The sequence below is a fragment of the Ursus americanus genome, chromosome 18 (genome assembly GCF_024610735.1).
Source record: "Ursus americanus isolate L20-20 chromosome 18, mUrsAme1.1.p, whole genome shotgun sequence".
In the NCBI taxonomy this organism is placed as follows: domain Eukaryota; kingdom Metazoa; phylum Chordata; class Mammalia; order Carnivora; family Ursidae; genus Ursus; species Ursus americanus.
This window is the reverse complement of record NC_142144.1, coordinates 47,740,637-47,758,823: the sequence shown is the minus strand read 5'-3', so window position 1 is coordinate 47,758,823 and position 18,187 is coordinate 47,740,637. Positions and strand designations below refer to the sequence as shown.

The 18,187-nt window shown below is 35.7% G+C and overlaps 1 protein-coding gene across 5 annotated transcripts in view; it reads left to right on the top strand.

Moving 5' to 3' along the window:
* DENND4C (DENN domain containing 4C) overlaps positions 1 to 18,187 on the top strand; it is a 125,935-nt gene that overhangs the window by 46,617 nt on the left and 61,131 nt on the right. For all 5 annotated transcript variants that reach the window (XM_045780742.2, XM_087869617.1, XM_087869615.1 and 2 more), the window contains 5 exons: positions 5,745 to 5,983; positions 8,075 to 8,141; positions 9,195 to 9,253; positions 10,099 to 10,243; positions 13,478 to 13,653. In XM_045780742.2, coding sequence (XP_045636698.2) covers positions 5,745 to 5,983; positions 8,075 to 8,141; positions 9,195 to 9,253; positions 10,099 to 10,243; positions 13,478 to 13,653 — 686 coding nt within the window. The remainder of the gene's footprint in view (positions 1 to 5,744; positions 5,984 to 8,074; positions 8,142 to 9,194; positions 9,254 to 10,098; positions 10,244 to 13,477; positions 13,654 to 18,187) is intronic.

The window sequence follows — 18,187 nt, the reverse complement described above, 5'->3', positions numbered from 1 at the left end:
AAAATAAAGGGGTGGAGAAGCATTTCTCATGCAAATGGATGTCAGAAGAAATCAGGGGTAGCAATACTTATGTTGGATAAAACAGATTTTTTTTTTAAGATTTTATTTATTTATTTGACAGAGAATAAGCTGGGGGAGCAGGAGGGGGGAAGCCGGCTCCCCGTTGAGCAGGGAGCCTGATGTGGGACTCAATCCCAGGACCCTGGAATCATGGCCTGAGCCAAAGGCAAGTGCTTAACCCACTGAGCCACCCAGGAGCCCTGATAAAACAGACTTTAAAGGAAAGACTGTAACAAGAGACAAAGAAGGCACCATACATTTTATTTGTGTGTGTGTGTGTGTGTGTGTGTATTTTTTTTTTTTTTTTTTTTGTAAAGAGGGAGCGGGAAAAATAGAATCGTAAGCAGGCTCCACGCATGGTACAGAGCCTGATCTCAGCAACCCTGAGATCAGTGACCTGGAGAGAAATCAATCGTCAGATGCTTAACTGACTGAGCCACCTGGGAGGCCCAAAGAAGGACACTATTAAAGGGGACAATCCAATAAGAAGTTAATAACAATTGTAAATATTTATGCACCCAACATAGGAGCACCCGGATATGTAAAACAGTTAATGACAAACATAAAGGAACTCATCGATAATAAAACAATAATAGTAAAGTACGTTAACACACCACTTATGTCAATGGACACATCATCCAAACAGAAAATCAACAAGGGAAACAGTGGCTTTGAATGAAACATTGGAAATCAGCCACAAGAAAAAACCTGGAAAAGAGCATAAATGCGTGGAGATCAAATAACATGCTACTAAACAATGAATGAGTCAACCAGATAATCAAAGAAAAGATCAGAAAATTCACAGAGACAAATAAAAATGAAAACACGACGGTCTAAAATCTTTGAGATGCAGCAAAAGTGGTTCTAAGAGGGAAGTTTAATACCATACAGACCTACCTCAAGAAGCTAGAAAAATCTCAAGTAACCTAACCTCACACCTAAAGGAGCTGGAAAAAGAAGGACAAACAAAACTCAAAACCAGCAAAAGGAAATAATAAAGATTAGAGCAGAAATAAACGATACAGAAACTGAAAAAACAGTAGTATATATCAATGAAACCAGAAGCTGGTCCTTTGAAAAGATCAACAAAATTGATAAAATTTTAGATTCCTCAAAAAAAAAAAAAAACCTCAAATAAAATCAGAAATGAAAGAGGAGAAATAACAGCTGACATCATAGAAGTACAAAGAATTATAAGGGAATATTAGGAAATTATATGCCAACAGACTTGTCAGCCTAGAAAAACCCAGCTAAATTCCTGGAAGCATATAACCTCCGAAAACTGAATCAGGAAGAAACAGAAAATTTGAACAGACCAATGACCAGCAATGATGCTGAATCAGTAATCAAAAAACTCCCAACAAACAAAAGTCTAGGACCAGACAGTTTCACAGGTTCATTCTACCAAACATTTAAAGAAGAGTTAATACCTATTCTCAAAGTATTCCAAGAAATAGAAGAGGAAGTAAAACTTCCAAATTCATTCTATGGGGCCAGTACCAAAACCAGATAAAGACAGTACAAAAAAAGAGAACTATAGGCCAATATCTCTGATGAACATAGATGCAGAAATCCTCAACAAAATATTAGCAAACCGAATCTAAGAATACATTAAAAAAATCATTCATCACAATCAAGTATTTATTCTGGGGATGCAGGGGTGGTTCAATATTTGCAAATCAATCAATGCAATATATCACATCAATAAGAGAAAGTATAAAAACTATGTGATCATTTCAGTAGGCGCAAAGTACAACATCCATTCATAATAAAACCTCTCAATAGAGTAGATTTATAGGGAACATACTTCAACATAATAATGGCCATGTATGAAAAACCCACAGTGAACATCATCCTCAGTGGGGAAAAGCTGAGTGCTTTTCCGCTAAGTCAGTAGCAAGAGAGGATGTCCAGTCTCACCACTTATTTAACATAGTATTGTAAGTCCTAGCTGCAGCAGTCCCACCACAAAAAAAGAAAAGGCATCCAAATCAGCAAGGAAGAAGTAAGACTTTTATAATTTGCAGATGACATAATGCTATAAATATAAAACTCTATAAAGATTCCACCAAAAATCTACTAGAACTGATAATGGCGTTCAGTAAAGCTGAAGGATACAAAATCAATGCGCAGAAATCTGTTGCATTTCTATACACTAATAATGAAGCAGCAAAAGAGAAATTTAAAAAAAGCAACCCCATTTGCACCTGCACCAAAAATAATAAAATACGTAGGAATAAGCATGACCGAGGTGGTGAAAGACTTATACTCTGAAATGTATAAATATTGATGAAAGGAATTGAAGACGATGCAAAGAATTGGAAAGACATCCTATGCTCATGGATTAGAAGAACAAATATTGTTAAAATGTCCATACTACCCAAAGTGATCTACAGATTTAATGCAACTCCTATCAAAATACCAACAGCATTTTTCAGGGAGCTAGAACAAACAATCCTCAAATTTGTATGGAACCCACAAAAGACCCTCTATAGCCAAAGTAATCTTGGAAAAAAAAAAAAACAAAGGTGAAGATATCACAATTCCAGATTTCATGTTATATTGCAAAGCTGTAGTACTCAAAACAGTATTGTACTGACACAAAAACAGACACATAAATCAGTGGAACAGGATAGAAAGTCCAGAAATAAACCCACAATTACATGGTCAATTAGTTTTCAACAAAGGCAAGAATATGCAATGGGAAAAAGACAGTCTTTTCAACAAATGATGTAGGGAAAACTGGACAGGTACATGCAAAAGAATGAAACTAGATCACTTTCTTAACCATACACAAAAATAAACTCAAAATGGGTTAAAGACCTAAATGTGAGACCTGAAACCATAAAAATCCTTGAAGAGATTATAGGTAGTGATTTCTTTGACATAGGCCGTAACAACATTTTTCTAGATGTATGTCTCTTGAGGCAAGGGAAACAAAAGCAAAAATAAGCTACTGGGATTACATCAAAATAAAAAACTGCACAGCAAAGGAAACAGCCAACAGAACTAAACAACAGTCTACTGAATGGGTGAAGATACTTTGCAAATGAAATATCTGATAAAGGATTAGTATCCAAGTATGTAAAGAACCTATACAGCTCAACAGCAAAAAAACCATAATAAACCAATTTAAAAACAGGCAGAAGACAACAGACATTTCTTCAAAGAAGACATAGAGGTGGCCAGTAGGCACATGAAAAGATACTCAATATCACTTGTCATCAGGGAAATGCAAATCAAAACCACAATAAAATATCACCTCACACCTGTCAGAAGGGCTAAAATCAACACAAGAAACAAGTGTTGGCGAGAATGTGGGAAAAAGGGAACCCTTGTGTACTGTTGGTGGGAATGCAAACTGGTACAGTCACTGTGGAAGACAGTATGGAGTTTCCTCAAAAAATTAAAAATAGAAGGGATATGTGTACCCCGATGTTTATTGCAGTAGTATTTAAATTATTGAAGCAGTCTAAGTGTCCATTGATAGATGAATAGATAAAGAAGTGGTATATATATACAATGGAATATTGTTCAGCCAGAAAAAGAATGAAATCCTGCCATTCGCAACAACATGGATGGACTAGAGAGTATAATGCTAAGTGAAATAAGTCAGAGAAAGACAAATACCATATGATTTCACTCATATGTGGAAATTAAGAAACAAAACAAGTGAACGAAGGGGGGGAAAAGAGACCAGCCAAAAACCCAGACTCTTATCTATAGAGAACAAGCAGATGGTTACCAGAGGGGAGGTGGGTAGGAGGATGGGTGAAATAGATAAAGGGAATGAAGAGTACACTTCTCTTGATAAGCAGATAAGCAGCAGTAATATATGGAATTGCCGAATCACTGTATTATACACTTGAAACTAATACAACACTGTATGTTAACTATACTGGAATTAAAATTTTAAAAAAGTACTAGCCTTAAAAAAAAAGATGAATAATAGAACCCCACTGGAATAAAAAAAAATCTGTTTATTTGAAGATACCAGGGGCTCCTGGGTAGCTCAGTCAGTTAAGCATCTGATTTCAGCTCAGGGCATGATCTCAGGGTCCTCGAATGTACTTGTCCCTCTTTCCCTCCCCCCCCCGCTCATACTCTTTCGTGCTCTCTCTCTCTCAAATAAATAAGTAAAATCTTAAAAAAAAAAAAAAAAAAGTACCCTTAAGGTGAAAAAGAAGGCCACAGGCTGGGAGAAAGTAATGTGATATATATATATATAATTGAAAAAATGTATAAAGCAGTAATAATGACATAATGATAATTTAAAATAAAGATGGTGAGATGATATTAGGAAATAAAAGTAAATGAAACTATGAATATAGTAGAAATTTAAAAATTAAAAGCGCTCAGGAAGTGAAAAGTATAACTAACCAGGGGCGCCTGGGTGGCACAGCGGTTAAGCGTCTGCCTTCAGCTCAGGGCGTGATCCCGGCGTTCAGGGATCGAGCCCCACATCAGGCTCTTCTGCTATGAGCCTGCTTCTTCCTCTCCCACTCCCCCTGCTTGTGTTCCCTCTCTCGCTGGCTGTCTCTATCTCTGTCAAATAAATAAATAAAATCTTTAAAAAAAAAAAAAGTATAACTAACCAATGCTGACTCTTGTGGATCAAGAAACACATCTGTGGCCTCATTCTACAGGGTATAAATTTAAAACCACCTTATTAATGATAATGAAGGTTAAATGTCCAGCATAGTATCTGGAACATAAGTAAAATACGCACTGAGTGAAGGCCAATACTATATTAACTGGGTTGCTTACAACTAAGGGAAGTCTTTAGCTAAGAATTATTTATAGTTCTCTCATTGGAAGCAATAAATATAAATGAAAATTTTAAGATCTTCAAACATTTAAGAGTACTAAATTTACTTTGATTGGTAGAAAACAACAGCCTCATTGAGATGCTTTTGTCATATTGTTTGTTAAAAATCTCTTGAGGTCATTGAAATAGTTGTATCCAGGAGTGTTGTATTTGCAAAGACAAGGGTTAATGTGATACACACACACTACATATATGTGGTGATTGTGTGTGTGTATACACAACTAAGTAGTTATAAGATTTATAAGAGAGAGGTATCACTGTTTCCAGAACTTTTTCGTTACCTTAAACAGGAACTTACCCCACCCCTACCCCTGGTTCTTGGTAATCTCTATTCTACTTTCTATGAATTTGCCTATTTTAGGTAGCTCACATAAGTGGAATCATATAATATTTGTCCTTTTGTGTCTGGCTGATTTCACTTAGTTTAGTGTTTCTAAGGTTCATCCATGTTGCAGTATCTATCAGAATTTCATTACTTTTTAAGGCTGAATAACATTCCATCGCGTGTATATACCACATTTTGTTTATCCGTTCATCTGCTGATGGACTTTGGGGTTGTTTCCAGCATTTGTCCATTGTGAATAATGCTGCTATGAACACTGGTGTACAAGTATCTGTTTAAGTCCCTCCTTTCAGTTCTTCTGGATATATTCTTATTAGTGGAATTGCTGGATCACGTGGTAATTATTTTTTAAATTTTGGAGAAGCTGTTTTGCACAGCAGCTGCACCATTTTATATTTCTTATCATCTATCTGTCATATCCACCCTAAGTTAGTGTTTCTTTTGTAATGAGAGATAAACAGAAATTTTAAAAAACAAACCCAAGTCTTATAATGGAATTCTGTTGCTCTGTAGGTATATGGAGCTGCCATCCAGTTTTATGAACCTTACTCTCGGGAACTTCTGACAGAGAAACAGCTAATGCAGCTGGGCCTGTTGACCCCTGTGGAGAGAAAAGTGGTCTCCAAATCCATCAATTCAAACAAATGCATTTGTTTACTCTCACACTGGCCTTTTTTTGAAGCTTTTAGAAAATTTCTCATGTTTATCTACAAACTTTCTGTGTCTGGACCACATCCTCTTCCCATTGAAAAGTATGTATAATGATTAGAAAGATGCCTGGTGGAAAAGCTGGTTGTCTGTGTGTACATTTCATTGTTTACCTGACTTTAAGCAGAAAAGTTCAAAGGGAACAAGAGTCACAGTCACCTTACTTTTGCTTCTTCCCTTTTTCACTTGAATCATTGATTTTAAATCATTGAGGAGTGGTGGTTAGGATAATCAAATAATAGGGGCGCCTGGGTGGCTCAGTCGTTAAGCGTCTGCCTTCGGCTCAGGGTATGATCCCGGCGTTCTGGGATCGAGCCCCACATCAGGCTCTTCCGCTGGGAGCCTGCTTCTTCCTCTCCCACTCCCCCTGACTGTGTTCCCTCTCTCGCTGGCTATCTCTCTCTGTGTCAAATAAATAAATAAAATCTTTAAAAAAAAAAAAAAGGATAATCAAATAATAATCTCTTGAGAATTCAGCTGAAAAAGGAACTCATTATACATTGCACTGTGTGTGTCCTTTCTATTCATTCTGTAATAACGAGAAAAATAGCTATTATACACATACACCTGAACCATACAAGTGGACATTCCTGGTTCTGACTATAAAGCATCTCTAAACTGATGTAGAAATTAATAAGGGTGAGTTAATTGATGCTAAAAATGAGGTTTTGGTTTGAGCATTGAGAGATCCTAATTTTCCACTCTATTTGTAATTCCCTCTGTCATGGAAATCGTTTGTAAGGAAGAAAAATAAATGTGGAGCTGCTGTCTTTTATTTTTTTATTTTTTGTTTTTTTTTCTTTTCTTTAATTTAAATTCAGTTAATTAACAAATAGTTTATTATTAGTTTCAGAGGTAGAGGCCAGAGGTTCATCAATCTTACATCACACCCAGTGCTCATTACATCACATGCCCTCCTTAATGTCCATCACCCAGTTACCCCATCCCCACAGCCCCCTCTCATCCAGCATCCCTCAATTTGTTTCCTGTGATTAAGAGTCTCTTGTGGTTTGTCTGTCTCTCTCTGGTTTCATCTTGTTTTATTTTTCTCTCCCTTCCTCCATGATCCATTGTTTTGTTTCTTAAGAAGCCACTGTCTTTAAAAACCACATCTTGGGGTGTCTGGCTGGCTCAGTTGGTGGAGCATCCAGCTCTTGATCTCAGGGTCATGGGTTCAAGCCCTCATGTTGGGTGTAGAGAATACTTAAAAAAAAATTTTTTTTCTGACTTCTAGTGGCACACTGACTTTTGTCTATTATGGGTAATGATTTATTTATCCTCCTAACAAACCAAGAGGTGTCAAGGGCTTTATGGAAATATAGTATGCATAAACAGATTTTTCATACAATTTCAGAAATTTCACATTATAGCAAAAAGAATATCAGCAAAGCATACTAATTAATGGAAAGGTAGGGGCAATTATTTGGCTTTCCTTTTGTACTCTTGGGATACCAAACTAATAGTTCATAGTTCTAGATTTAACTTTGAGCTTTCAGATTAACTTAAAATTGTTTGAAGTAAAACTTAATGGTAGGGACAAGTTAGCAACCTTTTGAAAAATTAAGGTTCTATGAATAGTTTGAGGAAATGAAATCAGTGTATGTTATCAGCATTTTTTCTCAGATGAAGTAATACTTTGCAAGTTAGTGGCTGCTAAGAGCTCAAAGCTTTGGAGAAACAAGCATTATTTGTAGGAGAAATAGAGAGTGCAAGTGGTTTGCTCAAAGTTACAGTAAAAGAACTATATTGATTAAGTTAATATTTAAATTAATTACTGGGATTAAATTCAGTATTAGTTTTAATTTATTGTATTGCAGTTAGTTGCTCTCCATACCAGCACTGGTAACCAGACAATAAAAATTAGCTTCTTTATGAAAACTGTATTTATGTCGTTCTTATTTTCCTGGCAATATTAGGGTGTATTAATATAGACTTTTAACCAGGAAATACATTGTGCATTTCAGAAGTTTAGTGGGGTGAATACGTTTATTTATACTAGATAAATTTATTTAACATAAGTTTTAGGTAAGTGGTTTTGTCAGATTGGGAATATTATAATGATATTTAAAACTTGTCAAAATCTATGAAGCATTTTAGAAAAGTAATTATGATCTATATTTCAAATTTTTTTCCAGGCACATTTCACACTTCATGCAAAACATCCCTTTTCCTTCACCACAAAGACCAAGAATCCTTGTACAGGTAATCAGAAACAAATACATTTGAGGGAAGCTCTGCATATGGTCATTCTAGTCATTGCAGAGTAGATTCTATGGCCCTTTGAGTTTGAAGTGGAGCAACATGTGTTCATAAAGTCCTGAATTTCCTGTATTTTATCTTTTATTTGGGTGTACAGAATGGGAATAATTACAGCCTTTGATTCATGATATTATCATCATTGGTCTATGCATGATAATGTAAAACCTAGAATTGTGTTACTGGCATGTTTTTAAATCAGAGCAGCTAATATTAAATATGAAGTGATTCGTGGTTGGAGGGAAAAAGTGAGATAGTCTGACAGTGGTCTTCAGACTTTCTATGTTACAGGACCAGTTTCTTTTTATTTCCAGTCATTGGCAGACCTATATAAGTTTACAGCTTTTGAAATGTGCACCTTACCATGTGAGCAGTGTAGACATGAACATGTCTGTACCCTGTGCAAGGATAGGAGTCCTCTGATCACGTACTTGGTGGTGGGAGCAGTGTCCCATTGCCATTAAAGTTTCTAAATGTCTTACTCTCCATTTATATATGCTCTTTTCCTGGACCAGTGACAGTTTGCAGACTGGCACTTTGAGCAGAGAATCTGTAGAGAGGCAGGCCATTTTAAAATTGTTTTCTAAGATGTTATCAACATTATATGGTGGCGTTAAGTCAAATATTGTTAATCTTGAATGTACTTCAGTTCAAGTATGTATTTCAGCAAGTATTAATATATAGTAATCAATCGCCAAATGCCTGCCAGTCTATAGAGTAAATAAACTTGAAGCTTTTAAAAAGCAGTTATTTCATAATTTTAAAAAAACTGTATTTTAAACAGCTAACTGAATCAAAATTCAATTGAATTAACCATTTAATTTAACAGAACTAAAATAATACCTGAGTAAATACAGCTATTGTTTTATATCGTAGTACATTTCAAAAACTATGTCAGTCTGCATGTTAAACTACCTTCTGTATTCTGTATTAACCTTGATATAAATATTTAGGTTTCAAGATTGGCTTGATTAATTCTTTTTTTTTTTTTTTTGGAAGCTTTCAGTCCATGATGCGTTAATATTATCACAGCCAGTTTCTACACCTTTACCACTAAGGTAATTACTAGTATCTAAAATGATATACTCATTCATTTGGGAGAAGAATGCTTTAAAATATTTTAAGGGCTAGGATAATAAAGTTAAGTATTATCTTTTACATAAGGATAACCTTAATGTTTCTATCTTTGATAGCTGGATGGATGGTGGGCCATCCAGTGTTTTAAAAAGGGAATATTAAAGAGCGTTGAAAGATTGGGTGTAGGGAGTACATCCCTTTTCTTTTCCTCTCCCCTCCTCCTATCCAGTTCCTAGCTAAATATTCAAGGTGAACTGATTTTAACCTCCTCAAATATCTCAAATCTGTTAGCTTCTAGTCCAGGATAGCGTGATCTCTTACCTGGACAACTTCATGATTAACGTTTTAGTTGGTACCCTTTTGTTCTTCCTTCATTTCTTTATCCACACTGCAGCTGTGTGTCCTTTCGAGAAGGCAAATGTAATTGTGTTGTTTCTATTTTGACATAATCTTTTGCCCCTTTTTTACTATGCTTTAGTCACAATAAGTGTGTTTCAATTTTGTGGAAATGATGGTAGCTTTTTCTTGCTTTATTGCCTCTGCGTATGTTGGCTTCTCCCTAACTTCCATTCTTTTGAGCTCAGCTCAAATGGTTCTTTGGGAAAATCTTCCCTGATAAACTCCCCTTTGTTACCAAAGGATGAATTTGATTCATACTGTTATATACTCTCTCATTAAATGTGCTACTTCTCGGTGATAACTAAATCAACACTTGAAATTAGCACTAGCTTCTCAATCTGTTAATATTTAGGAAATAATTTAATAAGCAAATCTTAACATATTTTAGCAAAATAGTTCATAATCATCTTTTTCTCTTTTCTCCTAGTGGAGCCGACTTCAGCACCTTGTTAATGAATCTGGGTCCTGAGAATTGTGCAACACTGCTGCTCTTTGTTTTACTTGAGAGTAAGATTCTGCTGCATTCTCTTAGGCCAGCTGTGTTGACTGGAGTAGCTGAAGCTGTTGTAGCTGTAAGTATAGAATTGTCCTTGCAGTACAGGATAACTGACAGAATTTTTACTCTAAAGGGAAATTTCCTTCAATGAAAGCAACTTTGAAATTACCAGGAAATGTTTAACAAATATAATAGAGTGGCAAAGAGACATAGTAAGTCTAAAGAAAAAAAAGGTGGTTTCTATTTGAGAGAAAATTTCAATTTCTGATTTTTAATATATTAGAGTACTTCAGAGACTCTGTGATTACATAGCAAAACTTGTGAATGAAGCTTATTAAACAGGAGGCTCTGGCCAATTTCATCTGCCCTAAAATTATGCAAATGAATTACAATTAATTACTCCCAGTTTTAACTTTTAATCATTGTGAGCCATAACATAGGAAATTCTAAATGATTGTGAACTAGGATAATGTACAGATGCTTAGCTATTAATGTAAAACATAAATAAAATCAAGTCTTCCTCTGTTTTTTTAAGGCTTCCCATTGCAATTAGATGTCTGATCATGTAGGACTTTATAGATTATAGTATAGAATTTTGGATGTCATTTCTCCAACTTTATTTTTCATTTTATGTTTCATTTCACATAGTTGACTCTCCTTATTTCCACGCGAGTTACATTTTAAAAATGTAACTCGCGTGGAAATGAAGACCTATCTCTTTATTATCCTTGTGTCCTCAGCACTTACCACAGCTTAATAGCATGGAGTAAGTAAGCACTCAGTAAATACCTGTTAAATCAACAAATGGGATATGTTTCCAAGATCTTAATTTGGTCAGAGAAATGCTACTATGAAAACTAAAGAAACCAATGTGAGATAGTTTATGGGTAGCAGAGATCCTCATTATGTATTAATTTTCCAAACCTCCACAGTTGCATACGAAAGCAAAAGCCATTGTAATGTGAAAATATTTGTTAACAAACTGAACAGTGTTAGAAAGTTCCCACTCCTTCCTGTAAAACATTAGTGTTTACCTATGTTCCTTGGTCAGAATCTTTGTGGCCCAATCTCTTGATTGATTTTAGCAATACAGTGCAAGAACAGGTGGAAAAATTGTAATGTGTAATTGGAAATCTTATGGAAAATGCAAGATTGCATGAAATTTATGTAACTGATGTTGGAGAACTGCCTGAATTGGCATGCAAAACCATTGTAAGTGAAGATTGGCAATTTACCATTTAAAGAAGAGAAAATGGAAGGGAATGATGACAGGATAAGTTCTTCAGGAGGAGAATGATTTGAATATCAAAGAGTATCAAAGAATTAATGGAGCCCCATGGCAAACATTGAAAAATGACCCTCTTTATGATTGAGCTGTAAAAGTCAAAGTCGAATACAAGCGTGTCACATTTTGCTGTTACTTTTGTTTTTAAAATTTTTTTACGCAATTGCAGGTGTAATGTACTTTTTTTTGAATGGAAAATAGTTTTTCACTGTAGGTATCTGAAGTCCTTGCAAGGTCCTGTGGGAGTGGCTCTGTCCGTCTGCCCTCTGATCTGATTTCTGCTCCTCTGCCCCCTTGCTTACTAGGCTCCAGCACACAAGCTACTCCTGAGTATATTAGGCAGGCCCCATACCTTAAGCTTTTGCTCCAGCTGTCCTTCTCTCAAAAGCACTCTTGTAGATATCTCCTAGATCCCTCCTTCAGGTCTAGACTCAGTTGTCACTTTCTTAATGAAGTCTACCCTATTTGGCCTGTTTAATAATATAACCTGCTCCCCCCTTCCTATTCTGAACTCTCATCCCCTTCAGTTGGCTTTCCTTTTTCCTTTTCCATAGCACTTAGCACTTCTTGATAGGGTGTATGTGTATATTTTTTTATTGTGTCCTCTGTTTATTTTCTGCCTCTTTCTGCTAGACCAGGTAGGTGGTGGCAAACTATGGCCCACTGGTCAAATCCTCCTTGCCACTTGTTTTTGTAAATAAAGTTTTACTGGAACATAGGTCATTTATTTACATACTGTGTGTGACTGCTTTCATGCATGGAGACAAAGTTAAACATTTGTGAGAGACAATATGGCTCACAAGGCCTAAAGTATTGCCTATTTTTCTTGTACAGAAAAAAGTTTCCTGACTCTTTTGCTAAACTGTAAACCTCAGGAGGGCAGAGATCTTTGTTTTAGTCACTGTTGTAGCCTTATCTAGAACAGTGCTTGGCTCATAATAAGTGCAGAAATATTTGATAAATAAATAAATGATTGAAGACAAAATCCTACCCTGAACAAGCATCTGGAATAACCAGCAGATGTAATAAATGCTATAGGCATTTCTTTGGGGGGAGTGATGATGGATAAGGTATAGCAAGGATTTTTGTAGTAGAGGAAAATTTTATCATCAGTGATTAGAAGTTTCATATTAGCTGATAATTGAAATTTTAGTCTGTTTTTTGATTTATCAAAACTTGTCTTTTTTTTTTTTTTTTTTTTTAAAGATTTTATTTATTCGACAGAGATAGAGACAGCCAGCGAGAGAGGGAACACAAGCAGGGGGAGTGGGAGAGGAAGAAGCAGGCTCATAGCGGAAGAGCCTGATGTGGGGCTCGATCCCATAACGCCGGGATCACGCCCTGAGCCGAAGGCAGACGCTTAACCGCTGTGCCACCCAGGCGCCCCTAAAACTTGTCTTTTTTTTTAAAGCACATATGACACAAGGTAGAGCTTTATAAAGATTCTTGAGGCATGTTTTATATTGACTAGTATTTTATTAAGATGCCAAGCTTCAGTGAAGTTGAATCATTTTGTGTTTATTTGAGCAGTTAGGAAATTTTTTTATTGAAATGTTTAGTTTACTATTACATTTTTAAGAGAATCATTTTAATTTTTTTCAGTCCTTGAAGCTCTTAGTTGGATTTTAGTCAAAGGTTACTTTGAGAATTAATAGATGGATGAAGTGCATAAGAGTTAAAGATCATGAATTTGTTTTATAATTTTGGGGGGCAGTTTTCTCTCTCTGCTTTGACTTTTTCTAAAAATGTGGATGTGGGTTTTATATGGCATTATAAGAATTAACACGCAAAGAGCTATAAGCATTTTTATTTTGCTTGTGATAATTGTCACGCTTGAAGATTTTAATCACATTGGTTCATAGTACTGCTAAGTAATATTTTATAGCCATTTAGTTTTTGGAATGAAGTGTAAGGTAAAAGAAACTACACTTACTGCTTTTTAATGGTCCCTTTCAGTAATAGTTAATTACATGCTTTTCATTGCAAATTTCGAATTTGGTTAATTTTTTAAAACTTTTTCCCCAGATGATCTTTCCATTTCAGTGGCAGTGCCCGTATATTCCCCTTTGTCCTCTTTCACTGGCGGCAGTCCTTAGTGCACCTTTACCATTTATAGTTGGAGTTGACTCAAGGTATTTTGATCTTCATGACCCACCACAGGATGTTGTTTGCATTGACTTGGATACAAACATGTTATATGTGTAAGTTGATTCTTTTTATATTATCTCCCATTTATATTTTCCCCCATCTGTAGTTACAGCTCATTGACAGAATCTAGAAGTATGCTATTTTTAATGTTGTTCATAAGTTTTCATCTTTAATACAGTAATTCTCAGTGATGGCAACTATCAGAATTCTGGAAAGTTTGGAAAAGAACATGTTCAACATTAGTGTATATTTTGGTAATAATGTTGGCAATAGGCAGAAAATATTTATGTTTGTCAAAAGAGAATATGGATTTGAAAAAAAAAGTTAAACACTGCTTTCAGAGCTCAAGAGATGATACGCTTTCTAGGTTTAATTCAAAATTCATACGTAAGCTTTGAAAAAATGAGTTTACCTGTTTGAGTTTAGTTAGAATATAGGATAATGTTACGCCATTTCATTAGTTGTCAAGATTTGAATTTTTTAGGGATCTGTTTTATTGCAGATAATTTTTTTAAAAGATTTTATTTATTTGAGAGAGAAAGAGAGCATGAGCGGGGGAAGGGGGGGAGCAGAGGGAGAAGAACAGACTCCCTGCTGACCAGGGAGCTGGACATGGGGCTCGATCCTAGGACCTGGGATCAGGATCTGAGCTGAAGACAGACACTTAACAGACTGAGCCAGCCAGGTGCCCCTTATTGCAGAGAAGTTTATACTAAAAATCAGTCATACTTTGTGTTTACTGGAGGTGATAAAATGTACAGCAGTGGTGTAACTGGGGATTCAGAGAGGAGAGTATAACATTAATAAAAGCAGCTCTGGGTCAGTGCTCAAGAGCTAATCCCTGCCCCCCAACCCCCTTGGAAAAAAAAGTGGGAAAGGGCAGTAATTGTTGAAAATTCCTTAGCCTTGGTGCCAAACTCTAGATCCTGGAGTTTTTTTGTTCTTTACTGTTTGAGATTTGCAGAAAATAAATGGGGTAAGAATTGTGGTGAGACTTCAGTGGTAAAAGCAATGGAATAGGTTGGGAAACTATCCCTAAATGAACCAAAGGAATATGTAAAGAAGGAGGAAAACATTTGCTATCACTTAAAATGTTTTTGAAATGGATCTGCCATTTATTTTTGAAACTGTGTAATTATGGTAGCTCTTTACTATGTATACTTCGACTTATTTATAGCCTTGAAGTAATGAACCACTGAATATTTCCTGTAGCACACATTTTGTTGTTTTTTAGCTGCTATCTCTGAAAAACAATTATTTTAGGGTTGTATACATTGTGGTGCTTTTGGAAATGATTATTTATGAAGTTTAACTCAGATGTTTGCCTTACTTTAATTACTATTCTGAATAAAATAATATTATGGAGATTCTTAATTTTTCCCAGTTTTAAGTAACTTCTGAAATATTTCTGTTGATCAGAAACTTTGTTTTCTAAAATAACTTTGAACTCTTTGCTCAGTTGTACTTAAATAATTATGAAATGTTCTAGATACCCAAGAATTATAAAGAATAATGTAAATTAACTCCCATGTATCCATAATGCAAATTAAGGAATAGAATATTGCCAGTGAATTTGAAACCCTGGATAGTCCTCTGCAACATAATTTTGCTCCTGATTTACTGTTATCTTGAATTTGGTGTTTGTCATGATCATTTCCATGTGTTTTCGAAACATTTATTATACATGTATTTGTTTAAATGATATTTTGTTTTGCATGTTTTAAAATTTTTTTGTTTGTATAGTTTCCTGTGACTTGCTTTTGTACTTGGCATTCTTTTGGGGTTCATCTGTGTTGAGACATGTAGCCCTACTTCATTTTTAGGGTTTAACAGTGTTGCTGGGTATTTAGATTGTACCTATGTGTTTTGTAATTTTGAACAGGTTTCTCTGATTATTATTGTGCATATTTCTTTGAGTCCATGGGCAGGAATTCTCCCGAAGCATGGTTTGTAGACATAGCTAATGCCATATTACTTTTCCAAGTTTAACTCCTCTTTGGAAGCAAATGAGAATTCTCTTTGTTCTAGTCCTTGCCGATACTTGTTATGGTCAGACTTTAAAATTAATTTGATGGTAATGGGATCTCATTGTGTCTTTAATTCATATTTCCCTAATTAGTAGCAAATGGGACATTTTAATTTCTTTTGCCCTTTGATTTTCCTCTCTGTGAATTGGATTTTCCTTTTTTTGGTGCATTTTTCTGTTAGCTTGTTTGTCTTTTTCTTTTGATTTGTATCACTTCTTTATATAACCTGGCTAATTCTTGGTCTGTTATATGCTTTGCAAACAGCTTCTCCCGCACTGTGACTTGTACTTGCATTCTGTTTATGGTGTGCTTTGATGAGCGGAAGCTTGTGTTAATTGATCAGATTTATCAGTTTCTTTTTATTGATTGCTGTTTTTGGTTCTTGTATATGAAATCCTCTGCCTTGAGGTCATGAAATACTATTCTGGATAGTCTTTCTTTCTTTTTCTTTTTTAAAATTTTTTATATTAAGTTAACTCCACACCATACATAGGGGCTCAAACTCACAACCCTGAGATCAAGAGTCACATGTTCTACTGACTGAGCCAGTCAGGCACCCCTATTGTGGATGTTCTTAAATTTGTAAGGTTTTGCCCTTCTCACTTAAGGGCCTTAATTCAGTTGAACTTGATATTACTGTATGACATGACATAGAAGTACCATTTCATTTTTCTTACCTGAATAAATCTCTCTCATAGCACTGTATATTGGATAACCAGTTCATCTCTTCCCAGTGGTCTTTAGTGTCAACACCATTGCATATCAATTTTTATATTTTACATTTATACATATTTTATATTTTACAATTCCATATTATATATTAATTTACAAATCAATTTATATTTATAATACACTTATTACTCTGTTCCTTTGGTCTGTTTTAGACTCTTGCTAGTATAACACTATCTTATGGCTTTAAAATCCGGTTGTTCAGGGGCGCCTGGGTGGCACAGCGGTTAAGTGTCTGTCTTGGGCTCAGGGCGTGATCCCGGCGTTGTGGGATCGAGCCCCACATCAGGCTCCTCCGCTATGAGCCTGCTTCTTCCTCTCCCACTCCCCCTGCTTGTGTTCCCTCTCTCGCTGGCTGTCTCTATCTCTGTCGAATAAATAAATAAAATCTTTAAATAAAATAAAATAAAATCAGGTTGTTTAAGGGACACCTGGGTGGCTCAGTCGGTTAAGCGTCTGCCTTCAGCTCAGGTCGTGATCCTAGAGTCCTGGGATTGAGTTCCAGATGGGGCTCCTTGCTCAATGGGGAGCCTGCTTCTCCCTCTGCCTGCTGCTCCCCCTGCTTGTGCGTGCTCTCTCTGTCAAATAAATAAAATCTAAAAATAAAATAAAATAAAATTAGGTTGTCTTAAACATCAGTGAACCTTGAAAACATTTGTGCTAAAAGAGCTTATATGATCTCATTTATACTAAATGTCCAAGGCAGATCTATAGACAGAGAACGTAGATTAGTGATTGCGTCGGAATAGGAAGATGGGGGAATTGGAAGTTAATGACTGAGGTGGGGGATGCAGGGTTTCTTTTTGAGGTGATGGAAATATTCTAAAATTGTGGGTTGTTACACAGCTCTATGAATATGCTAAAAATCCATCAAGTACCACGGTTCAGGTGGGTGAATTGTGTGTGAATTATATCTCAATAATGTTAAAAAAAAATATTGTGAGATGACAAGTCCCTTTCTTTACCTTTGTTCTTTAAAATTGTTTTCACTATATTTGGTCCTTTGCTTTTCTGTATAAATTTTAATATATTGTTAAGTTCCATGCAAAATAATGCTGTGATTTTGGTTAGAATTCTGTTAAATTTATAGATTAATTTGGGGGCACATGACTTCTTTTTTATGTAGTCTCCTTACCCATGTATGTAGTATTTTACTTCATAGATTTTTTACATTTTTTTTAAAGATTTTATGTATTTGTCAGAGGGAGAGAGTGAGCAAATAAGCAGGGGGAGTGGCAGGCAGAGGGAGAAGCAGACTCCCTGCTGAGCCCCACAGGAGTCCCATGTGGGACTGGATCCCAGGACCCTGGGATCATGACCTGAGGCGAAGGCAGATGCTTAACCGACTGAGCCACCCAGGTGTCCTTACATTTTTTTTTTTAATAATCTTTGCAGCTTTCTCCATAAAGACCATGAACATCTTTTGTTAGACTTATTTATTCCTGCGTGCTGTGTGATTTTTATCGTATGATTATATTAAGTGATACGTAAAATATAATTTAAATTGCAGTTTCCGTTTGTTGCTGCATTATAGAAGTGCTGTTGGTTTTCATGTAGTCGGCTGCTGCATAGCGGCTTAATTGAATTCTGTTTTGTCTGTAGATTTTTGTCAGTTTTCTGGCCGTAAACAATCACATCATGTACAATCTTTACATATTTTTAAATTCTTGTCTTAATTCTCTGGCTAGGATCCCAGCTTAGTGTTGAATAGCGTAGTCATAGTTGGTATCTTGTCTTACTCCTGATTTTAAAGGGAATGCTTTGAGCACTCCATCATTAAGTATGGCTGTTGCTTTAAGCAAGAATTGACATCTGGCCCATGGCTCATTTT